A 25,580-nucleotide genomic window follows, 5' to 3' on the forward strand; every position below is an offset into this window, starting at 1 on the left:
GCACGATGCACAAACATTCACACTCACTCACACTTAGAAGCAATCAGGTACAGCATGTTTGTTGGAGGAAACCAGAGAACCCAGAGGACACCCACACAAACATGCGGAGAACGTAGCAACCTGCGTTCAGGCTTGAAGCAGGGTCCCTGGAGCAGTGAGAGCTACCAGTAGATTATACTGACAAGAGGCTACAAGCACGGTCACGATCGGATCATCCAGCAGGATCTAAACGTCCCCAGAAGGCGGCTTTCGACTGAAAACCTGAAGAGGAACGTTCACGAGAGACGAGGTACGACACCGGAGTAGTCACAGACTCCTTGCTCTCATCGAGCGTTAGAGAAGATACGAAGCGGAAACGTGAAGGGTTATTAGCTTTCTCTATTCGATTCGAGAGCTGTTTTAAAGACACACAAAACAATAAAAAGGCACAAGAGATCATCTCCAGGGTTCAACGCAAGTGACGTCACCTTTCACACCGAGCACGTATAAACAGAAACACAGAGGCAAGAACTGGACGACCATACCATAACTTTATTGTAGATACATTTAACTACAATTATTTATTTATTCTTTTTTAAAAATTTTTTACAAAGGGAAAATAAAGAGTATTAAAGGTGTTTGTGATCCATAAGGTGCAGATCGTAAACCACTGCAGCACTTTTACAGTATGAATAAGAATTCGTTCAACGCTGCAACTCGTGATGGCCCGGAGCGTCTCTGGACGAAAAACGCTGGCTGGTTCGAGAGCCACGTTCCCACAACCCACCCCTCCCCCCCAAAATAAATTTAACATCTCAATCCTCATAATATGCAGCCAGCTCGATGCTGATCCGAGTGCATATGATTATTCGTTTTTGTTTTTCGATTAGGTCAAAAAAATAAAAAATAAAAATAAAAATATGAGGGGGACAAAATAGCGAAAATGTTAAAATACTGAAATGTAGACAACTGCATGTTCGAGCCCTTTTTTTTCACGGATTTAGGGGCTGCAGAATGATTACATACGAGGTATATAACAAAAAAAAAAAAGAAAGAAAGAAAAAAGGGGGAGCTCTCTTTACTGACATGCACTACTTGATCTGGAGCTACGATATGTTAAATATAACCTAACTAACAGGACGGGCCGAAACTTAATGCAAGACATGCCTGTCGGAGGAACCGATCGATTTACAATTGAATATTGACGATATTACATTAAGGCAGGACATGAAGGTGTACACAGGACATACATTTAGCCCCAGATTAAAGAGATGAACTTCTTGGTTTTTTTTTGTCTACAGTATAATTCTCCAATGATATCCTGCAGGCACACTGTACATCATATCTTTCTGATCACTTATTATTATTATTATTATTATTACTATTACAATTGCAAAATACCAGCAGTGGAACAGCAGCAAAGGCCAAAACCACAATTCTTTTTAACGTAATGGTATCATATATACATATTTTCTTTTCTTACTGACATGAGGTAAAGTATGGCGCCCAAGTGCAATGTTCATTTGTGCTACATGTACAAAAAAAAAAAAAGGAAAAAAAAAAAGAAAGAAAACAAAAAAGAACAAACCTTTGAGCCGGGAAAAGAAACGAAACGCAGTCTGCGGTACGATGGAGCACTACCTGACATCGAAACCCCCCTTCTGACGACGAGAAAAAAAGAAAAAGAAAAAAAAAAGTGTTTATTTTACACAACACTTGCATCATTCTCTAAACAAAGGCAGTAGATCTAGCTCGAGTGCTCAATCGCTAGCTGTGATGATGTCATTGAGAAAGTGGGTGTGGCACCATAGGAACCATTTCACATTGTGTACAGAAGAGCTTCACAGAAATCTGACATTGAAATAAAGAAGCGTGTCGAACTTGTATAGCAAGGCTGAAAACGAATAGTTTGGCAAAAAAAAAAAAAAAAAAAAAAAAAAAAGATTTTATATCACTTCCTGTCGACTCCAAACGTAGATAAGTCACGTAGCCAAGATCAGCTTGGTGCATGATGTTTTTGCGCTGGAGTTTATGAGTGTATGCTATGACGTATGTAGCTAATACGTAGCAAACATCTGCCTCAAACCACGCCCACTTCGTTGGATTGGCTGATGTGTTTCCGTCGTCTGGAAACGTGACCAAAACGTCACTGTGTATCTGAACGTTGAAATGTTTTCACAGCAGATGTTTTTTGCAAACCTGCCAAGCATGACGCACACGTCCCGACGCCAACGAGTCGATTGTTTCCTCGAAGCATTTTATTTCTTTATTATTGTTTTATTTTTTTAAAACCAGTTTCATCCCGTGGAATGTCTGAGAAAGAAGTTCGCTCCAGTCAGTCATCGCTCACGTTATAGCTGCTATAAACATGTTCCTCAACTGCCTCGCTTTTTGTCCTCTTTCATGAAGCTGTGGAGACGAAATTACGGAACACAAACGACACCGGAGACTCCTTCCAGAAACGTTGCATATAATTACCGTTTCCTTACAGAATAACTTCCTAACGATAAACAAATTTAAACTGCTGCACTTTCTGACTGTCTACAGCGCTGCCGTACGCACACTTCGATTTCTAACACACCGAAAAACACCGTGGCTGCTCGACTACACACGCCGCGGAAACTGCGTCTATGTAAATTCATTGGGGTTTTTTTTTTTAAAACCAAACTATTCCTTTAAGCCCCTCCTTCCTCCCGAGCCAACCTTTCGAATCCTGTGTGGCAACGCGGAAACCCGCTCGGATCGAACGTGGGGGATGAAACCGAGGCAAAGCGTGCAGGGTCGCTCAACTCTTGCTCAAAGAAAAGATTGCACTCGGAGGAGCGTTAGTTAGGTGAGGCCAGGCAGTGACACACGCATGTCTGCTGGGACTAAAAACAAACAAACAAACAAACAACCAACACGCTGATAATACATGGCACCTGCTCGCTACAATTAGCCAAAGATATGGTTATAATGGTAGAGATGGTACGTTGGTATGCTCTAAAGACAAAAGGCACCATTGATGGGCATCTTATTTGGAAAAAAACTATTATTTAAAAAAAAAAAATGATTTGAATGGGAATGGAGTCTAGTGCAAATTGTAGTGTGTGTACAAGCATCCCCGTCTAAGGTGCACAGAAGAGTACAGGAGCAGATATAAACACCTTCTTTACGTCTGATAGATTACAGCTCCATCAACAAACAACACTGCTATCGTTTTAAACTCGTCACACAGGGTGTTTTGTGAGGTAGAGTCGCCTGCGAGATTTCACTTCAGGAATAATTCCAGCCGTGCTGCAAAACCAAAACCAAAACAAAAACAAAAACAGCAGAGCGCAGAACGGGAGGTACCAAACAGGAATCACAGCCATCCTCTTCACTGAGTCAGGTAGTTCATGTGACATGTCAAAATCAACCAAAAAAAAACCAAAACACAAACACAACATTGCAATGATTAATTATAGCCGACAGCTCGATTGACGGGGTTTGCATTTTGTTTTGTTTTGCCTCCACAGTTGAGCAAAAAGTAAACAAGTGAAAAAAAAAAAGAAAAAGCACAAATGAAAGGTGGCATGTTAGTAAGACTTAAAGACTGAAAGGAAAGGAGGGAAACATGGCTTGTATACGTGTTAAGGAAGCAGATTAGAGTGCAATCTGTTGATTTCCACAAGTGTTAAGCAACCCTTTCCACTGGTTTGATTAAAAAGGAGGAGTTCCACACAGACGCACTGAGCCGAAGCTTACGTGCGGTTTGTCTGTCAAACTACGGGAGGAAAAAAAAAAAAAAGAGCTGAAGGTTATTTATGTGCAGAGAACTTCTCTCAGCTTTTCTGCCCACAATTTCAAGCATTTAATAAAAAAAAAAAATAAACGGGAAATGATGAAGCTGACCTCTACAACTTGACTGCTGCCAGAACAGGATGAGCAAACCCATGATTTAGGTCAAATAAAGAGGTATTATAGTTACAGTGCAAAAAAAGATGAGAAATTCAAGCTTAATAATAATAATAATAATAATAATAATAATAATAATAATAAACAAACATAGCACCGAAAAAAAAAAAAAAAGAAAAGAAAAAGAACATGCATGCAATTAACTGAGGTATTTGAGGAAAAAAAAAAAAAAAAAAAGCCTATTAATATGAAGACAAATACGTGAGACGACACGCATAAAACGAAAGGCTGGTTTCCACGTCTCGAGGCGAGTGAAATCACGGAGGAACGCGTTCACTGGCGCAGCATCGCGTCGCATCACTTTGGTGAGGTGAATGAACATGATTACAACATCGGTACGTAAAGGTGCTTTGTGTCTTACAGAAGCGTCCGAGCTTTTATTCTTTTTTTTTTTCCTGTATAAAATCTGCAGCATATTTCCCGAGCGATATGTCGTTTTTGTGTAATAAGATTAAAACTAAAAAACGGTCGACGCGGTGACGTCTAATCCTCGCGACGATCGTCCGACTGAACCCCCCCAAAAAAAAAAAAAAAAAAAAAAAAAATTTCGTTCCTGGTATCAAAAAAAGGTTCCTGAAACCCAGAAACCCCACACAGTAATAAACGCTTAATATTGTCCTCTGTATATAATGGTTTATATATGGGTAGCTCTATTAAGATTTAGTCATATTTAATAGAATCCATCCAGTTGGTCTACACAGCTATAAAAACATGCATCGTGCTTCTAAATTAAAAGATCAGACACGCTAATGCTGTTAGCAGTGGTGGAAAGTGAACGGCTACCAATCAGCCCTGTGCACATGCGGTTCCCTGTTCTGTGCATTAGCATGTTCGTTCCTTTAAAAAAAAAAAATAATAATAATAATTTTTTTTAAAACGCTGAATTACAGTAAGTGGGAATGTTAAAGGAGGGTCTTTCTATCTAAAAACACTACACTCGATGAATTTGGTGCCGATCCGATGAAATGTACGTGACTGAGCGGAACAGAACGAAATAAGTGCAATGAAGTTTAAGGACAGCGTCTCAAGACCGAGGAAAACGCCACTCTCGCTCAGTGTTCTCTCTCTCTCTCGCTCCGTGTTCTCTCTCTCTCCCCCCGTTTTTCTCTCTCCCGCTGTGTTCTCTCTCTCTCGTGCTCTCTTCATCGAAGCAGTTTAAAAAAAAAAAAAAAAGAAGGTTCAGAAACTGGCACTAGTGCACAGACTGTGAGGAGTTTAGCGTTTTTGTCCATTTTTTCTTTTCCCTCTCATTTAAATGTATAGTTTTCGTTTGAACTATATATAGTCTAACACTACTCTAAAGCATACGCTGATTACGCAATACCAACAAAGCAGGAGATTTTCTTTAAAGGAAGTAATACAAAAAAAAAAACAAGGACAAAGAGCAGACACCTGACCTGTAACACTTACAGAATAAAGCAGTCTTGTGATCAAACAGCGTGGAGGAAATAAAAAGGTAAAGATTGTGTTTGCGCAAAGAAACAAACAAAAAAAAACCCAATGGAACCCATGAATTCAGTCTGAAGCCTCGGAGGATGTCGAAGGTAATTTCTCTCGGAGGATGTCGATGGTAATTTCTCTCGGAGGAGGACACAGAATGAAGGCGGCCCATGAAGAGGCTTCAGAGTGTCGCAGAGGGCCGGTGTATGTATGTCTGTGTGTGTAGCTCAGCTGTTCTGGACCTGAGGTTGATTGGCTTTGAGGCTGCGCAGGGCGCGCCGTGCCGCTGCTGATTTAGCGATGCGATAGCTCCGTCCAACTCCTTTAAACTTTCCTTTTCCCACCACCTCCACAGTCACGCGAACCTTCCCATCATACGTCCTCTCAGCCGGACTGCCAGAGAAACACACACGCAGGCTTAAATCAACTATTGCCTCTAGCCTTAACACCCTATACACAACCTACCCCCTACCCACCCCAACAACCTACACTCTACCCCCTAACCATCCAACAACCTACACCCTACCCCCTAACCATCCAACAACCTACACCCTAACCATCCAACACTCTACCCCCTAACCACCCTAACAACCTACCCCTACCCACCCCAACAACCTACACTCCACCCCCTAACCATCCAACAACCTACACTCTATCCCCTAACCATCCAACACTCTACCCCCTAACCATCCAACACTCTACCCCCTAACCATCCAACACTCTACCCCCTAACCATCCAACAACCTACACCCTACCCCCTAACCACCCCAACAACCTACACCCTACCCCCAACAACAACCTACACTCTATCCCCTATCCATCCAACACTCTACCCCCTAACCATCCAACAACCTACACTCCACCCCCTAACCATCCAACAACCTACACTCTACCCCCTAACCATCCAACACTCTACCCCCTAACCATCCAACAACCTACACCCTACCCCCCAACCACCCCAACAACCTACACCCTACCCCCCTAACACTCTACCCCCTAACCATCCAACACTCTACCCCCTAACCATCCAACAACCTACACCCTACCCCCTAACCACCCCAACAACCTACACCCTACCCCCAACAACAACCTACACTCTATCCCCTATCCATCCAACACTCTACCCCCTAACCATCCAACAACCTACACTCTATCCCCTAACCATCCAACACTCTACCCCCTAACCATCCAACACTCTACCCCCTAACCATCCAACAACCTACACCCTACCCCCCAACCACCCCAACAACCTACACCCTACCCCCCTCAACAACCTACACTCTATCCCCTATCCATCCAACACTCTACCCCCTAACCATCCAACAACCTACACCCTACCACTAACCTTAACACCCTTTACACACATTACCCCCTACCCATCCCAACAACCTACACTCTACACCTAACCTCATTCTATAACTAAAACAAACACCCTATATAAAACCACAAAGCTTAATAACCTACAACCTAACTTCAACATCCTGCACATAACCACGACCCTCAACACCTTATTCATAACTCCTTATAGACAACACTGGTCAATACACAAGCCTCTAACCTTCACACCCCAGACTCACCCCGTCCCCACCTGATGCGTTTAGCATCAGAAAGTAAAGACAAAAGGGTCGAGCACACCGTCACAAACACATTCCACACATTTCAATACTTTTATTACTTCAGTAGGCAACGATTTTTAGAACCGAACTTGTTCATAACCAAGACGTGCGTACGTACGTACAGAGCACTAAAGAGCCACACCTGAATTTGGCGGTCTCGGGTTCCATCTCCAGCAGCTCTCGCACGGGCGACCGAGGGACGTTGGCGGAGAATTTCTCTGCAAAACAAACCCGACCTTTCAATAGGACATCTCATCATACGTACAAATCAGTGCATTCGAAAGATAACCATGTTTAAGGCCCTCGCCACACGAGCTGACGGACAATCAAGCTATACAACATGCAGACGTGATTCGACGACTGTACGCGTCTCGTCCTTACCTATCAGTGGCCTCATCATTGGATAATACACTTGCCAAACGGTCTCGAGTGACATCTTGCTATCCATGTAAATTGCCCCGGCTAGTGATTCGAAGATGTCCCCCATTGCTTTGGGGACCTCAATATCCTCCTCTTTCTCTTCGTCTTCTTCGGATCGACGCAGCTGAAAGGGAGAAAAGTGATTGCGGGGTGGGTTTTTTTTCCCCTCTTTCGTGGCAGCGTTTTCTCACAGGAGCAGAACTGCATTCCCGTACGGCAGACTCGTTTTAAATTAACCGAATGCTGCAAATAGATGAAAACGTTATATGCAGTGAAAACAGCTCGGATAGTGTAGAATATGGAGCGGTGTTTTTTTTCTTCCTTCTGTTCTTTCCCATATCTTCCACCCAATAAATAAGCACTCGGGTTCAGAATTGGTCATACATCACGGGCCAAAACATGATCTGTCCTCAATTACGTTTAACGTCGGACTTAACAAAAGCCCCGTCTGTCGTGCTCCGGAGTCTACTGGAGACGATGCTACTCGGCTGTGTAATTAAGGGTAACGTTACAACCGTTTAATGAATTTGCTTCTCCTCATACAGCATCCAAAGTTGTCCCTGAGGCATAAAAATGCCTTCCAGCAAAACAAGGTTATGGTCAGGGCCAAAATAACCATTTCAAAATGAAATTCAATCCAAGTGCACCCCCCAAACCCCCCCCCAATCCTAGTGAAAGAAATGAAAGAAAAACAAATAAATATAGAGAACAGATTCACACTGCCGATGTTGGCATGACATTTCCGAGGGCTCTCGAAGGAACGTATTTATCAACAGCTGCTGCACTCAAAACAATGTACACACTGTGTGCTGCGAGGGAAACACACTCTGGAGTACTACATAACTACAGAAAGGTCTCTCAGATCCTTACGCGCGCTCGTTTTTTCTGCTTCCAACACGTCGACTTCGAGAACCGACTGTCCGCTCGCTGCCTAACGCGTCCCCGCACCTGGACAGGCGCCATCGTAACGAGATAATCGGATGTCATTCGCGTCACCCGTCAGCGGTTTTAACATTATGGCTGATCGGTGTACAGCCCCAATTCCAAAAAAGTTGGGACGCTGTGCGCAAGATGTAAATAAAAACAGAACGCGATATGCAAGACATATTCTTCCATCCAGATTCCATACAAGCTTTAATTCTGAGAGACTCCGCCTCTCTAAGATACTCTCTTTAAACCCAATCATCTTACTGACCTGCTGCCAATTAACCTAATTTTTTGTGGAATGTTCTTGAAGCCACTGACCTCAGAGTCCATGCCTTGCATCTCGTTCTTCTCCAGCTGAAATTGCACAAAATCGTCGATGACGTGGAACAGCTCGGGCGAGACGGCTTTGAAGTACTTGTGGTAGTCGTATTTGACGGCGAGCGACGCGAAGATGGTGTTGTTGACGAGCGCGGAGCGCAGGTCGGTCAGGACGCCGGGAGAGTGCTGCCGCGGGTCTTCGTAAAGGTGCTTCGTTATGAGGTAGTCTAAAATCGCGTCGCCCAGGAACTCCAGCCGCTGGTAACAATCTGCACTCGCATAGAGGAGACACAGGAGTAAATCGCAACGCAACAACGAATTCGTACGACCTGACGAATGAGGTCACATTCAATTTTTTATTTATTTATTTATTTATTTTTTACATAGAGAGCTATTTATTTCCCTGGACGTATCACAATATGAAATAAATATGTACGCTATGCGTGTTTTATCCTGCGTTTTTCAGACACTCGACCTGTGATGGTGTTGTAATGGTACGAGGCGTGTGTGAAGGCCTGCAGGAGGTAGGCCTTGTTTTTGAACACGTAGTTGATTTTCTTCTCGAAGTTTTCAAAACCTGAGATCAAGTGGTCGAGAGTGCGCTGGGCGTCTGGGTGCTCGAACATGCAACGTGCTGGGATCTGTAGCCAGCCGTACTCGTCTTCTGAGTGGCTTTCTCCGCCGCCGCCGCCGCCGCCGCCTTCATTCTTCGTCTCGATCCTCTTCTTCACGGGCAGCACCTTGAGGCCGAGCGAGCAGAGGAACATCTGGGCGGCTCTCTCCCCGCAGCTGGTCAGGTAGCAGCCGAGCAGGGCCTCCACGCAGTCGGCGATGCTCTTGTCGGCGATGCACTGCTCCGTATGGAGGTCGTACGAGATGCACTGCTTGGCTGTTTGAGCTCCGCAGCTCTCCTCGGCCGGGTTCCAGAAACCCACGACGAACTCGTCCTCTTCGGCCGCCTTGCTCGGGTCCAGGTAGCACATGGCGTCCCAGGAACTGTAGTCGAAGTCGTCGTGGCCGCCGTCCGACGCGCACGTCGCCTTCTTGGGCGCTTTCCAATCGCCGCTGGGCTCAAAAGGGAAGTCGCCGAGGGGGAACTTCTTCCCGAAGGCGCCGGAGCCGATCAGCATGGTGTCGATGAACTTGATGTGCTCGTGGTAGTACTCCAAGTCGTCCTCGACGTTCACCTCGTCCTTGGGCTCCTTCCACATCAGGTCCTCGTCGTAGTCCGCGTCGTCCTCGTCCTCGTCAAAGTCGTCCTTGGTGGCCTTTCCGTTGGCCAGGTCTTCCTTCGCCTAAAAAAGAAGGATTTGTGGAAAAACAAACAAAGCGTTAAAAAGGGAGTAATTTCTGGAAGAAAAGCGGTTGAGTGGAATATCCCTTTTCAACAGGCCAACGACTCTGAAAAACCCGGCACTCGTTCACAGCAACAACATTCGCAGAGAGGGATTTGCGACGATTACGGTTAGTGTTTCGGTTAAAGACGCTGTATTAAATAAACCCAGGAGGATTTTATATGTACAGGCAGAGCCTGGCTGTACCACGCCATGAGTCATCGGCTCGAACGCCATCCAATAGCTGACACGCATCCTGAATATCATCTTTACAGCGTTAGTACACCATAAAGTTGACCATGTGGGAAAGATTCTGATGAATATTCATTAAAAACGTTAACAGCCCTGACATCTAATATTGTAATAATATGGAGAGAGCTGACGCTGAGAATGAGTCAGCTTCAGACGAAACCGGCGTAATCTCAGCCGACACACGAGCAGCCTAAACCGCACCGAGCGACCCAACACACACACGCCGGCTCCAAAACGCCCACTCGAAAAGCGTGGGCGAACGTTTGACGTTTTCCTACCGATTTCTGATTGATGCGTTTTTTTTCCTTCCTTTTCACTTTTTTTTTTGGGAAGGCACTCTGATTAATAACACATGTTTCACACACACAAAACTCAACTAGAACATGTAATACGTGCTTGAAACCAACTGATTCGATCATGTTCTTCTAAAACATCAATAAATCGTTTCATTCCGAATCTTCCCCTTTTTTTTTTTTTTTATAAATCTAACCATGTTATAGTAGTACTTACGCGGAAATTTATCGACCCGCTCATGCGGCAGACCTTTAACTGGCTCTAATAAAGACACGTGTTAAACTGCGTGTTAAATGTCTCACTCACTCCGGTCAGCCTGATCTACAACACAGGGAGGAAATAAAAATTTTTTTAAAAAAATTCTGTCCTCGAAGCATGCCAGAAAGGATGAATGCGCCCCCTGGCGGCAGACAGAGAAAGTCCCGCTCCCAAATAAAGGCCTAAATGTTCTTAATAGCCCGCGGCGGACAAAGCGGCTGGGTAATCGTGCGTGAAGATGCATGTTGATACTGAGTTAAGTGAAGCGTGCAGAGCAAAACAAACCGGCGCGAGCTGTGGGAGACCGACCTCATCCGAGTCCCACTTGTCGGTGGTGCTCTTGTCCTGGTTCACCACGTAGCCTGGGGGAAGCCAGTTGACCGGCGGATCGAAGATGGAGACCACCATCCGACTGGGCAGACCTTTCTTCTTCCCCAGGCGGTACAGGTTACAGTTACTGACCTAGAGAAAAAAATTACAATGTACACACACACACACAAAGTCAAAAGTTTACATACACAAAAGTTGTTTTTTTTTCTCCACATTTTAGAATAATAATAATAATAATAATAAAGTCATCAAAACTCTGGAATAACACAAATGGAACTATTGGAATTATGTCGTGATAAAAAAATCCAAAATAAATCAAAATAATTGAGTATTTTAGCATCTTCAAAGTAGACACCCTTTTCGCCTAGAATTTCAGAAATGTATTCTTGGCATGTATATTATATATATATGTATGTATGAGAATGACACAGTGGAAATATTGTTTGGATTGTTTTTCCATTCTGTGTTTATAAGTCGGCACTTTCCAGTTTCCTAAATACATGCTCAGATGTCTAATGCAATTTAGACTCACTTTAGCACTCCGTGTAATTAAATTAAAAAACGCGCTGTTACTTAAGAAAAAGAAAGAAAGAAAAAGAGAGAGAGAGAGAGAGAGAGAGAGAGAGAGAGAGAGAGAGAGAGAGCTGAACTGATGAAACTCCTCCGAGTTTGATTAATCATGACCGGTGTGCGACTTCTTACCTTCTTGCTCCTCATGTAGGAGAGCCGTCCCTCGTGGGCGTCAGGATAAGTGCAGAACAGGTAGGTGGTGATGGCGTGTTTGAGGAAAGAGTCACCCAGCATCTCCAAACGCTCCAGATTAAACCCGTCGCTGGCGTTCGAGAGGGTCAGGGCCTGCAGGATGAGACCCGGGTTCGGGCCCAGAGCTTTTACACAGTCCCCGGGTAGCGCGACGGTCTCGAGTGCTGACGTCGACGACGCAGTTGACGAAGGTGCTTCGGTGCTGGTTGGCGTTCCACAAGCGAGCCGACGCTCTGAGGTAGGTTTCTTCACACGTCCGTCGTGGAAATCGGATTTCTCGTCCGGGTTACATTCATGGCCGTCCTGGCGCTCGCCACTCGGAACTGAGGTAGTGGTTTGTGTCGATACGTCGCTTGCTAGCTGGCAGTTTAGAAAAACATCATGGCCGTCGCTGAGGTTCATGGAGCGTTCGCACACGCTCCTGTGTTCTTCTGTTAGCTGGACTCTGTGTGCACACATCTCTAGCTTTACATCTGGCGTGTCGCAGTTCTCCTGCGAGACAGAGCCCTCCTCTCTGGGCTCCGACGAGCCGATGCTGAGGTCCTCCTGGGCAGTGCGATCTGGGGCTGCTGAGCTAGCAGCGTGCTTACAGTGATCGTCGTCGTCTACATCATCATCATCGTCGTCGTCCTCTGTGCAGGTGCTGGGACAGGAAATAAATGACTTGCTGTCGATGGATTTCTTCCATCCAAAGTCTAGATTGGAATACCTGCGGAAATCCATGAGATTTACTTAAACGTGAATAACAGCATGAGCGAAATCGCTAAAAGGTTTTGTAAATGTACATTTTTAGCCCTGAAAACGTTTACACACGATCAAATCTCCGACACAAAGGAAGTCGAACTGACTGGATTACTTCCTGTAATGTTTACGTACCACATCGGCTCAGTTTCCCTACACAAATACGGTGTATCAGAGACCACGACACTGTGGATCATCGTTATCTCTGAGCTCTACAGGCGACGGACTGACCTGAAGCCGGGCGGCAGGCTCCGAGCCCCTACTCCGGCGTCGACGGCCGTCTGAGCCCGAAGTTCCTCGGCTGTCAGGAGGCAGTGCAGCCTGTAGAGGATGCTGGGAAGGCACACGGCTTTTCTCCACAGAGAAGCAGGGATGGGGTGAATGGCGCACAGTTCGGGAACTAAAATCTGAAAAGATGACGGGTCAAAGTCTTTCTATATTCTTTATGAACAGAACACCAGGGTGTATATAAATTAAGCAGGAAACCATCAGCGCCAGCTCGATAAGACTGAAAACCTGTTCGGAATGAATACCTGTTTGTTTTGCAGGCTCTCCCACTTGGCCTTCCTCTTCTCTGCGCTGCTGAGAGGGAGCGCTTTGCCTTTTTGATTCAGGTGCCGAGGGGTTAAAAGGTTCAGTCTGAGAAACAAACAAACAAACAAAAAAAAGTGTGCACTTCTTTAAATGGGAGTTCCCTAATGCAAAGAGAGGAATTCCGGAGGTTTCCCCCCACCCCTGGGTTCGAAGTCCCACCTGGAGGATGTGTGGTCCACATCTAAAAGGGGCTGGTTGACGTTGGACAGGTCCAGGTTGTACTTGGTTTTGTAGTACTCGGCGAATGTCTCGTACTCCGGCGAGGGGAATTTACTGAGAGGCGTGAGGTCGGTGTAGACGTCGGCGACGTAGAAGCGATGCGGCTGGTCGAAATTACGATACCTGAGAGAGAATAATAATAATAATAAAAAAAAAATAATTCTATAGAAAACATTTTAAAACAGCAGTTTAAGGTGAACAGTATGAACATTTTTAAGTGAAGTAGGTGTGGCCTTTGTGCCTGTCAGTCTCAGTGAAGGAGGCGTGACTTGTCCTCCATGCATATAGGTTTCAGTGGAGTGGGTGTGGCCTGTGTGTCTGCTAGTCTCAGACAAAGACGTGTGCCCCCGCACTTCTCAGCACTAATATCGGGAGTATTTAGAGTGAGTTTTTTTCCCCCCTTCACAATACTGTCTTACATTTTTACTGCCATAATAAATTGCTAGATGCATTAAAGGTATCTTTCATACGTCAAATCACTGATTACATATCGAAAGGCTTCGTCACAAAGGATTAACTTTTTCCATCCCACCTTGGAATGATGACAGCGTCCTGGTAGTCCTCCAGTCGGAAAGTAAACGGGTTCTGCTTCGTGTACTGAGTATTCGGAATGCCGATCCGCGCTTCGGATTTCTCAATATCCTCCATGAACTTGAAGTCCATATCCAAAGTACTGGAATCCCCGACTGGAAAACAAAAGGTTTAGATTCAGACCAAAATAAATCAATAAATCCATGATTCATAACCACTGTCTTATGGAATGGTGTGGACAGGAAGCGCACTCACCCACGTCGAGAGGTAGGACGCAGTAGGCCGAGTCGGCCTCGGTGGGCCTGAACTCCAGCGCGGGTTTCTCCAGGCGGAGGATGTGAGAGAAGATGTACTGGTGCAGGCGAGTGATGAGCTCCAGCTGGGACGAGCTCAGAGTGAAGCCCGACTTCAGCAGCTCTATGGAGATGGTCACTTCACCGGAGCGGGTATACACGGGGAAATGAGGAATCTGGAATGCACCATAAATAAATAGATAGATTTTTTGAAGTGTTAAAATACAGAAAAGGTCCTAGCTAGAGAACCATTTTACTAAGTTCACTTAGGTTCAACATCTGCATCAGTGTATCGCTGTCGTTTTCTTAAGACATTTTATTCTCGTTTAAATCCCCAAAACTCCAATGAAGGCGGATCTTACTTTTTTAAAATAAAATAATAATGATAATAAAAGGAGAAGTGCACGTACATGAGGAATGGGTTTAGCCGTGAGAATGCCAAAGCATCTGGCGGTGTCCTCGGGAGGGTACAGCTTTCTCCGGCGGAAATTGAGTTCGTCTGGAAGGGGTGTGGTCAGAACCATCCCGATCACGTAGAGATAGTAAGACTGCTCCGGTACGGGGTAACTGCCTCGCAGGCATTCTGGGATCTGAGTGCACAAAAGACACACACGCAAATGTAAATATTCAGATATAATAAATATAATTTTTTTTTTTTTAAACATGTTTCCGAGGCTAAGTTTTTCGTTCCAGAGTAGCCCTAACTCAAACTGCTCTCGTCCTGGAGGGCTGATTCTGATTTACTTTTACACTGATTTACTGATACGTTTTTTTGGTGCGCTCACGGCTTTGGGGTAGCACTGTCTCCTCTTCGTGGAGCCTGGCCTGCCTGGAACGTTGGTTTCCTCTTCGTCATGCAAGTCCAGCTCCTCTTCATATTTCACAGTCTCTTTTCCCACCGGCATTAAGTGATCGTCCAGCTCACCTGAAGACAGACAGAGGATTAGCAAGCAAAGGTTCTCGCTCACCTGCTCCAGGAAGACAGTGGGGGGAAAAAAAAAATGCGCGTACCTATTTTGTGAAGTTTCTCACAACACATAAGTGCGACAGCTTTCTCAGCAAGCCTCGCGCAGGGCATCGGGGGTCCCTGCAACGCCACGTAAATCATGAGCACGAAGCTTTTCGTTAAACCATTACATAAAATAAAAGGTGCTAAATAACTAAATGCTACTTACAGTAATGGGCTCTCTGAGGGGTGAGTTGATTGGCAGAAAGAGTGTGGATTGGTACACGCCCGTTTTCAGCTCTGCCGTCTTACACTTGGGCGCCAAGTGCGTGAAAGGGTCGCTAGGAAGTCTTGCGCAATATCTGCATGATTAAAAAAAAAAAAAAAAAAAAAAAAAAAAAAAAATTCCGCATTATTACCGTTTACCCGAGTGTGCTCTATCGACGCGTGATCGCCGGTGCGAACGTTCGGCCATAATACTGACCGGTTAACGTGGCCGATAGCCGTGTTGACGGTGACTCTCGGGCCTCCGTCGTCAGACCGTAAGGAGTACGGAGGGAGGACATCGTCGTCATCGTCGTCCAGTACGGACTCCGCCTCGCACTCGTTACGCTCCGCTGACTTGGAGCACTTGTTCCTGAGAATCTAACGAAAAACCCGGCGTTAACTGAAAGCCTTTAAAAATATATTTTTTTAAAAACCTTGCCTAAAGTCTAAACCGCTGACCTTCTCGATGGCCTTGTAAGTCTTGAGGTCCTCCTCGAATGCTTTTGTGCGTTCGCTGTCGGCCAGCATGATGTAATTGGAGACGGGAGCACGCGCCCGGCCTTTGGATTGCACGTAGGACCGATACTCTGTGGGCAAGTCGAACCGCACCACCAAGTTGCACTTTGGGATGTCCACGCCTTCCTCGACGATGCTGGTGGCGATCAGCAGGTTGGTTTCGTGCGCCCGGAATTTCCTCAGTACCTAAAGGAAAGCAGGAGGAGGAGGACGAGGAAGACGAGGAGGAGGAGGTGTTTGAGCTTGGATGACCAAGAGGAAAGCAATACAAAAAGGGTTAACGTTTACTCACTTCCTCTTGTTTTCTGAACTCCACCTCCATCTGCTTGTTCCGTGGCTGGTTCTTGCCGATGCTGTGGCCAGTGATGAAGTTGCTACTAATGTAGGCCAGCTCTGGATCCTGCTTCCCTGCCTCCTTTATAAGCCTGAAGAAAAAAGATAGAAACGTTAGATAGAATTTTAATAGTATTTGCACCGACAATTAAATTAAAAGCGCACTCGTATTCTAGACACCTGATGTTATAACCGTGCGGCACAAACCTGTTTAAAACGACCGCCGTGTAACGCCTTTCCACAAAGACGATACCGCAGAGAATGTTGGTGAAGGGCGAGGGGAAGTTGGCCTCCGCCTTTTCCTTCGCCTCGACCTCCTCGTCGTCGTCTTCATCCTCGGAGTCGCTCCACGAAACGTAGTTGTCTTGGTTGCGGTTGTTGTACCATTCGACGCTCTCGAACTGCTGCCTCTCATAGGGTTTGTACTCGTGCAGGATCTCCAGCAGCTTGATCACTTTGGGAGTGACGAACTTGAGGTCGAGCGACGCCGGCGAGAAGCGCTCCTCGCAGAGGGCGTGCAGTTTCCTCAGGACAGTGTCGGCGAACAGCAGGAACTTGCGGTTTGGCTCTGCCTGCTCGTGCTTGATGTACTTCTGCAGCTCACGCACCATGATGCCGGCGGCTTTATCCGCGCACCAGGGGCCGAGCACGGTCAGAACCGCTCTGCAGTCGCTCAGAACCTATGGACGCAGAGGGAAAAAAACGAGTCCCAGGGATGAAGATTCATTACAAGGCCATTCCATTTACGCCTAAAGAAATGGAATTTTTTTTAAAGATTTGGAAAGATAAAAACCGAGTACTACTGACAATTGTTGTGGTTTGTGCCCAGTTTAAAAAAAAAAAAAAAGTCTTTCTAGGTAGATATATCATCTTAGATGATTTCTTTTAACCAATCAATGGCCTGCACTATTTCTGTCTCCACCCACATTTCCCTGTTCTTGATTCCTGGCACAGGTGTTTAAAAATGAGAAATGGAACCTGTTTGGGGATGTAAGTGGGGTCTCGGTCCTCCCGGTGTGCAGAGAAGTTGTAATCGTTGAGGAAACGAAGAGCGTCGTCCAGCTCGTTTCGAAGCCTCTCGGACAGGCCGCTGTTATCCTGGTAAGGGCCGCAGTCCAGCACCACCTCTCGAGGCTGGGTCGCGTACCTGTGTCATACGTGATCAGGGGGGGGAAAAAAAGTGCAATAATAACGCAACGTTTATCGAGAGTGTGCGTCTCAGTGAGTGAAGGGAGCATAGCCTCCGGGTTTATCAAACTTCAGCAGAAATTGGCCGATCGTGTGAATAAGCGGCACCTGTCCAGTACGACGAGATCGGTGGCGGTTTCGGCGTTGCTCTTGAGGATCTTCTCCAGGTTCTGGATCTTCTCCTCCAGGTCAGATGGGTCACATTTGCCATTCAGAATGGAAGCGGTCAGACCTAGGATACGTGGGGAGCCTGTACTCTCCTCACATTTCTAAAAGTGTATAAAGAAATGCTTTAAAATCAGCGCGGGAGGGGGCGGGGGGGCAATGGGGTAGATATTACTATTGCACCCAAGTGAAAACATTATCATATGACAATACATCAACTCAATATCAGGTTTAATATTCATACACATTTGCATTCTTATTAAACCGGACATCTCTCCAGTACAAGATGATGCCTATATTATTCGTTTCTTTGTTCGTGAAGGCGGGGACGAGATTCTCGAAACGAACACTCTGTCATTTTACCTTCATTATGTCCCGATACGGATGGTCCGTGATTGCGAGGTGGCACTCGTCGAAAATGACCAGGTTGATCTGGGATAGTGGCAAGACCCCGAACCTCAGCATGTGCAGGAAGATGTTGCACGTCATAACGAGCACCTGCCAGAGAACGAGGAGATAAAAAATGATTACAACGTGACAGGGTGGTGGTGGTGGTGGTGGTAAGATCGGGTCTGCTTACGACACTGAGAAACTCGTCAGTGTTTTAAAGCGGCCGAAAAACTTTTCTCTGAAGCGAGCCGAACTATTCGCTGGACCGCTAACCTCGTTACACAGACCTAGCGCTCGGAGTGATTAACATATCACACGTTATCAGTTGGATCGTTAACACAGTAATTTAGTAAAAAGTAACTGTTTTGCTTTATAAGCTTATAGCCTAGCAACCACCCAGAACACCCTAGCAACCGCCGAGCAACCCCCTAACAGACTTCCTTTCTCAAGCCCACATCAAAATTTGTCGTGACGTGTGTTACCTATAGGATTTCTTTTATGAAATCGCCCAGTCCTACATTACACTGTGTATAGAAATATCAATTTATTTATTCAAATCCCACCTGATTTTCCTTTATCTCTTCATTCCAAGTGTCCTCTGTCCATGACTTCGAGCTCTCTATGTATTCCCCGACCCGAAGATCCGAATGGGTTCTCACGGTGGAGGCCTGCTGAACCACAGATGACGCTACGACCAAAGAAAACCCGTTAATGAATTAGCTAAAAAACAAAGCGGGTAGAGTCAGCATGAGTCTTGACTCTATAGGTACACCGTGTATGAACATATACATACATATACATATACACACACACACACACACACACATATATATATATATATATATATATGTAAGAAACAGATCACGTGATATTCGTACATGTATTGACCAGGAAAACGGTCCTCCTCCCATCCTCCTGGCGGATTTGGTGGGAGAGCTCTTTAATAAGAAGCACTGCGATAAATGTCTTCCCTGAGCCGGTATTTAAGCAGACTATAGTGTTGTGTTCAAGAGCTGCTTCGAGAAGTTCAACCTGAAGGAGGAGGAGAAAAACAAACAAAGCACACGAAACGCAGACGTATGAGAATATAGATCGTACAGTACATACTAAAATCCCTCCGTTTTCACGTTGTCGACATGCACACGTATAAAGATGGAGAGGAAATTAATTAACGTCTTAAAAATACGCGACTTGCCTGATATTTTCTTGGTGTGTATATGTTGTCGTGGATAGCTTCCTGCTGCCACGGCAGGCCGAAGAAAGGCCCCATGGGCGAGGAGGCAGGGGTCACCAGCTGCAGTCCTGCCATGCTGAGACTCCGATCATCCAGTGTTTATCTCATTTCGTCCTGCTCTTCCAAAGCTCACTGCACAAGCACAAAACAGCGCAGACTGACTCGTTTACGTTCTCTTAATTAATAAAAAGGTTCACTTTAGTTTGTTTGTTTCTTTCTTTTGGTTCGAGAGGTGTATATCTCAGAAATGTATTTACGTATAAACACTAACCCACCGGGCAATGGAAGCGTGCTTTGAACGGACTTACAGGGTGTGTGTTTGGCACGGCGCTGTGAATCCCGGCAGCACTTATTCTGGGCTTCATCATCACCATCGGCGCTCTTCACTCGTCTCGGGAACACACGCCAAATCTACAGTGCAAAACACACGACGCGCGTCATATGACATAACAGAACAAAAAATAAATACATTTTATACCGCAATGGTGCTGAATTCTCAAATCTGATTGGTTAGATAGTGTTGATAACATTTTTAAAACGGCACAGCTCGAACGAGTCATATAAACAGGGCTGTTTATTTATTTATTTAAATGTGCGCAGTTGCTAATATGGTGAAATTCTCTATGAGATGTTTATCATTTATGGAAGGAGTCTCCAGTTGCAGCGCTTTGTAACAGTGCCACGGGGAAAGACTTCAGTCTTTGGTTTTAAGGTTTCATGATTGACAGCATCGCTCGGTCTGTAGACGTTTCCACCATTTTAAATGAATAATTTTTTTTTTTTTTTTTAAAGTATAACGTATTCTTTAACGGATGAAATACATAATTATGAATTACGAATTATGCGGTATGAAGAGAATGTAAAATAAAAATAAAAACACGTTTGGGTCGTGCTGTTAATAAAGGAAGAGAATCCACTTCAGGGTGGTAGGAGTAACTCGGCTTCATCACGCCGCGCTGCCGCTGATTATTTTCCTATCACGGCACTGATCGGGATGTTTCCAATTTCACGGTCGTTTAAATCCGATAGTAAGTATTTTTAGGCAGAGCTTTACGAAACCACAGAGACGCACATTACCCTCACGCAGCTCGCAGATGGTCACAGCTCCAGATGAGATTTTCCCAATGTTCTGAAAAAAAAGGAGAAAACACACAATAAAAATCAAACAGAATATTATTATGAATACATCCATGGCAGGGAAAGCAGGGAATCTGGATCTGGCCTGTCAACAAGCAAGTAAGCGGCGTTCCCTGAACACAGCTGTAAAACATCACGGCTCACGCCGCGGGCCTTCGACTCGGCTCACGGCGCATTCGCTCCTGGTTAAATCCTGCGCTCTGCCCTGCGAGTCGGGCTGCCGTGAACTCGCATATTTTCCGGGTGAGGACACGACACGGGCTGTTCGTAATATCCGTGTAAAAACAAATAAATAAAATAAGATAAGATACAAAACAATAAACATGTAGTCCTGTTAGTGCTTCATGTTGATCCAGGTGAAGTGAAGCGTACAGGGAAACAGTGCTGATGTTGATAGAGTTAAAGCTGAGGATTTCATAAACGAGACAAACTCAGAACCGGGGATACAACACTGTACACGGGGGGGGGGGGGGGGGGACTTAGACACACAGAGAGAGAGAGACAGAGAGAGAGAGAGAGAGAGAGAGAGAGAGAGAAAGAGAGAGAGAGGCAGAAAGGGAGGGAGATGGGTTGAGACAGACAGAAAGATGGAGAGAGAAAAAGAGAGAGAGAAGTGATGGAGAGAGAAAGAGATAGAGAGACACAGAGAGTGGGGGAGAGATCGAGAGAGAGGCACATAGAGAGAGATGGGGTGAGAGAAAGACAGGGAGACAGAGACACAGGGAGAGAGGTAGACAGAGATGGAGGAAGAGATACAGAGAGACACAAACAAATATACAGACATCGAGAGAGAGAGAGAGAGAGATGCACGGAGAGACAGAGACAAAAAGACAGGCCCAGTGAGAGTGAGAGAGAGAGAGATGCACGGAGAGAAATAGAGAAAAAAAAAAAGACAGACCTACTGAGTGAGTGGGTGAGTGAGAGAGAGAGAGAGAGAGAGATGCACGGAGAGCGACAGAGAAAAAAGGACAGACCTAGTGAGTGAGTGAGTGAGTGAGTGAGTGAGATGCACGGAGAGCGACAGAGAAAAAAAAAGACAGGCCCAGTGAGGGAGAGAGAGTGAGAGAGATGCAGAGACACAATCTGTGTGATAAAAGTGGTTTCACCTTATTATATCACACACAATCTCACCACCATTTATGAATCATTTCTTTTATGGGTTTTTAAAAAAACAAACCCAGACCCGTTTCAGATCAGACCCAGGATCCAGACCCGTTTCAGATCAGACCCAGGGTCCACCAGCAGTGCCTGAGGAAAGCACTTTAAATATATATTCGGTTTCCTCGCCTCAAACACACCAGACCAGAGACGTTGACAGATTATTGGAGAAATAAAGACCGGTGGCTTTAGTGGGGTTTAAAACAACACGCCCAGCTTCTAAAGGTCGTGATGGTTCTGTCCACGTTCTGGTGGGCGAGTGCTAACGGCTGTGTACGGTTCAGACACCCTGCAATCACAGGCACCACGCTTCGACGCCGAAAATCCAGGCCAAGAATTTACTTGCCACTTGGAAAAAGAAAAGAAAAATAAAATCCCCGAAGGCACTCTCTCATTCAGGAAGCGAAGGCAGAACACACGTGTCACACGCCTTCATCAATAATTCATTCCTGCTTACATTACTGTCGCCTTCATTTGAAGGCAGCGACACATCCATTTTGGAAGAAATAACATTTGTCGAGCACATGTGGTGCACAGGCGCGGGCCGCCATAATACGCTGCTTTCATCTGGACTGGAGGAAGGAGAAGCATGGATGATTAGACGTTTACACGTGACGGAGCTCGTCGCCCAAATCGTCACCTCTCCACCTCTCCACATGCTCTGGGGGAGTTTCGGTTATTAGGTTGGGTTTTGTGTAGAATATACAACAGCAGGTCACGGCACTGATCACTCTTTATATAAGCGCACACACACACACACACACACACACACACACACACACACACACACACACGCGCGCGCGCGCACGCGGGAGGGGGGGATCAGTTTTACTGGAACTTTCAGACAGGGGGAGAGAGAGAGAGAGACAGACATAGAGAGAGAAAATGAGAGAGGTGGAGAGAGAGTGGAGAGAGCGAGAGAGAGAGAAAGAGATGGAGAGAGAGAGAGTGGGGGGAGAGAGCAAGAGAGAGAGATTGAGAGAGAGAGAGAGAGAGAGAAAAAGAGACGGAGAGACAGAGAGAGAAAAAGAGACGGAGAGACAGAGAGAGTGGGGGAGTGAGTGAGAGATTGAGAGAGAGAGACAGAAAGAGAGAGAGAAAGAGTGGGGGAGAGAGCAAAAGAGAAAGAGAGAGACAGAGAAAGAGAGAGTGGGGGAGAGAGAAAGTGAGAGACAGAGAAAAACAGAGACAGAGAGAAAGAGAGAGAGTGGGGGAGAGGGAAAGAGTGGAGGAGAGCGAGACAAAGATAAAAAGAGAGATGGAGAGACAGAAAGAGAGAGGGGCGACAGAAACAGAGAGAGTGGGGGGGGGACAGAAACAGAGAGAGTGGGGGGGGGACAGAAACAGAGAGGGGTGACAGAAAGAGGGGGGGGGGAGTGACGAACAGAGGGGGAGAGAGAGAGAGAGACAAAAAGAGAGAGAGAGCGGGGGGAGCGATGGAGGACGAGAAAATCATTTCTACATTATTTTACGTCACAATAAAAGAAAGCTGTAGAACAGGAGTTTATACCTGTCCGGTGTTCTACCGTTATCCCGTTATCGTTTCTATAGTAACGACCTACACGGTGACTTGTGGCACGGTGGACGTGTGTAACTCTGTAAGAACGTGTGAGGAGGCATTTATTTATCATTCATGTAAGGAGTCTCCAGTGTCAGTGCTGTGTAAGAGACTTCAGCACCGCGAGTTTCCTGAAAACAACCTGTGCTTTTATTTACTTTTATGAGCCTCAAGTGACCTTATGAGCAATTTTATATGCGTTATACGGTCAAAAGTTTGTGGACACCTGACCGTTACACCCGTACAACTTCTTCCAGTTTTTTAACACCACATATCTGCCAACTCAAAGCCTGAATGAAACTGATGATGAAAGAGAAAATCAACACGAACTTCATAACAAACCGTCAATCAAATCAAATCAAAAGAAAAACAACAAAAAGTTGCAACTGAATTGCTTCAAGTTTAGGCCTCAATTCGACCTCGGCTCGGGCTGAATTCCAAATAGCGCTGAATTACTCACCTAGTGTGCTAGGTAGGGCACGACACGTCGCAGCGTTAACCCCTACAGAGGGCACTAATACAGGGAGCCGAGCACTATTTGGGCTTAGCCGCCGATAGTGCGCGTGAGGAAGAAATTAAGCATGCTGAGGGAACAGAAACGTGAAACGCGTTATTCTAAAAATTATTAACCACTAAAAAGGAATAAAAGAATTCAAAACAATCCCAGATTTATTATACATTTAGTATTTATTATACAAGTATGTATTATGTATATAATTAGCGTAGTGGGCTAAGAGGCTAACTAAAAAAAAAAACGGAAACGTTATCAAAATGTTATCATTATACTCGCGAACACCTGTCATTCATGTTGAAGATGGCAAAGAAGCTAAATTTGCGTCTTAAACACTTTATTTATGCGCACTATTATTATTATTATTCTCTTATTAAAACGACGGTTAGTTGAACAGCGGATGGTGGCTATGCTAAGCTACGCTAAGCTAGCTTGCTGAAATGTCACAGCGCTGGCCTGTTCAGCTAGCTGGGTACCGTTATAATTTCTACATTTCTTTTTATTTATATCCCCAGTGCATGAAATGAGATGTTTACAGTGCTCGGTATGAGTAGAGAATCTCACCTATGATGTGTGTTCGGTAGCTTTAGTGCTGTGGAGTAAAGCGAGTTACTCCTGTTCTCACTCCATTCCCTCCTCTCACTGCTAACACAGTTACATGCACGCGCACATACACGCGCACGCCGCAAGAGCGCGCACGCAAAGCAAACAGGAAACCTACGAAGCTGCGGACTCTTTATTTACACATAAACCACCTTTTACTCACTCATATTGGGGGGAGGGGGATCCTTACCCGATCCTAATATAAACTCGAGCATAAAGTTATAAATGAAGAGAAGGACCTCGATACCACATATATTATTTATTTTCTTACTTACACTGTAATAGTTGAATAGTCAGTTCTGTACATGGCAAATGTGATCAGAGAGAGACACTCAGACACACACACACACACACACACACACACACTTGGAGATAGACAGAGAGAGAGAGAGAGACATATTCAGACAGACAGACACAGAGAGAGACATATTCAGACAGACACACACACACACACACACAGACACACTTGGAGATAGACAGAGAAATATTCAGACAGACAGATACACAGAGAGAGAGAGAGAGAGAGACTCCGAAATAGAGAGAGACACACACCTTGTGTGTCTCTATTTTCAATTTCAGTTTGAAAATTGAGAGACAGACAGACAGACAGATAGTGAGAGACACAAACACACCCTATGTGAGAGAAGAGAGAGAGACACACTCAGAAAGACAGAGAGAAACACAACTCAGACAGGGTCAAACAGAACCATAGAAAAGAGACAGAGACTCAGAGAGAGAGAGAGAGAGAGAGAGAGAGAGAGAGAGAGAGAGAGAGAGAATGGGCACATATTAAGGCAGGCCTAGATTTCATGGTCATGTTTAATATTTTTTAGGTTTTATATGCAAATTATCATCATTATTTCAGTGGAATTGTAATGGAATCTTTAAATGTATTTTTCTATGTTTTTGTAACCAGATTTTAAAATCCTAGAACTATACTTGTAGATGGGATGCATCATGCAAAACAGGAACAGTTCAGGAAAGGTTTCCTAGTCTGCCACACGGTTAAAAGAAATGACTAAAAACTGTCCTATTCACTAGATAAACAGACCACTGTCCCTCAGTGTGTACAAATCTTAAACCATTTCTTCTAAAAATGGCTGTGAGGCTGTAGTTCATTCACTGACCACTGGGTGGCGGTGTTTACAACAAATTAACCTCATGTCACACAACTGAGGCTCCTTATAGCAGGGGACCGCTATACCAATGAAATCAATTCCACTGACCCCTTCAGTACAAACTTAGTTTATAATCGAACTATTAAAATATCAGGCTCATTGTTTAAACATATGCAATAATATTGGAACACTTTTATTCCTGGTCTTTGCTC

The 25,580-nt window shown here is 45.2% G+C and overlaps 1 protein-coding gene across 5 annotated transcripts; it reads right to left on the minus strand.

Annotated features, from left to right (window-relative positions):
• Window positions 1–511: 511 nt before the first annotated feature.
• dicer1 (dicer 1, ribonuclease type III) lies at window positions 512–24,294 on the minus strand. Of its 5 annotated transcripts, none has more exons than XM_053632232.1 (30): window positions 24,212–24,288; window positions 23,597–23,720; window positions 20,361–20,412; window positions 19,592–19,694; window positions 19,245–19,415; window positions 18,928–19,081; window positions 18,613–18,737; window positions 18,023–18,157; window positions 17,603–17,763; window positions 17,285–17,453; window positions 16,514–16,986; window positions 16,266–16,398; window positions 15,917–16,159; window positions 15,675–15,835; window positions 15,420–15,552; window positions 15,256–15,331; window positions 15,030–15,169; window positions 14,655–14,834; window positions 14,207–14,420; window positions 13,953–14,106; window positions 13,361–13,543; window positions 13,141–13,246; window positions 12,839–13,014; window positions 11,807–12,575; window positions 11,060–11,236; window positions 9,112–9,931; window positions 8,637–8,905; window positions 7,353–7,515; window positions 7,114–7,189; window positions 512–5,748 (listed from the first exon to the last, which is right to left on the minus strand). In XM_053632232.1, exons 5-30 carry the CDS (start codon window positions 19,356–19,358, stop codon window positions 5,583–5,585), a joined length of 5,670 nt encoding a protein of 1,889 aa, XP_053488207.1. In that variant the 5' UTR covers window positions 19,359–19,415; window positions 19,592–19,694; window positions 20,361–20,412; window positions 23,597–23,720; window positions 24,212–24,288; the 3' UTR covers window positions 512–5,582. The 5 variants fall into 5 exon arrangements, with proteins under 5 accessions (XP_053488207.1, XP_053488208.1, XP_053488209.1 ...); XM_053632233.1 differs by having other exon boundaries at window positions 20,356–20,412; XM_053632234.1 differs by lacking the exon at window positions 23,597–23,720 and having other exon boundaries at window positions 11,084–11,236; window positions 24,212–24,294.
• Between the last annotated feature and the right edge of the window lie 1,286 nt (window positions 24,295–25,580).

Source organism: Ictalurus furcatus, chromosome 9, assembly GCF_023375685.1.
Source record: "Ictalurus furcatus strain D&B chromosome 9, Billie_1.0, whole genome shotgun sequence".
In the NCBI taxonomy this organism is placed as follows: domain Eukaryota; kingdom Metazoa; phylum Chordata; class Actinopteri; order Siluriformes; family Ictaluridae; genus Ictalurus; species Ictalurus furcatus.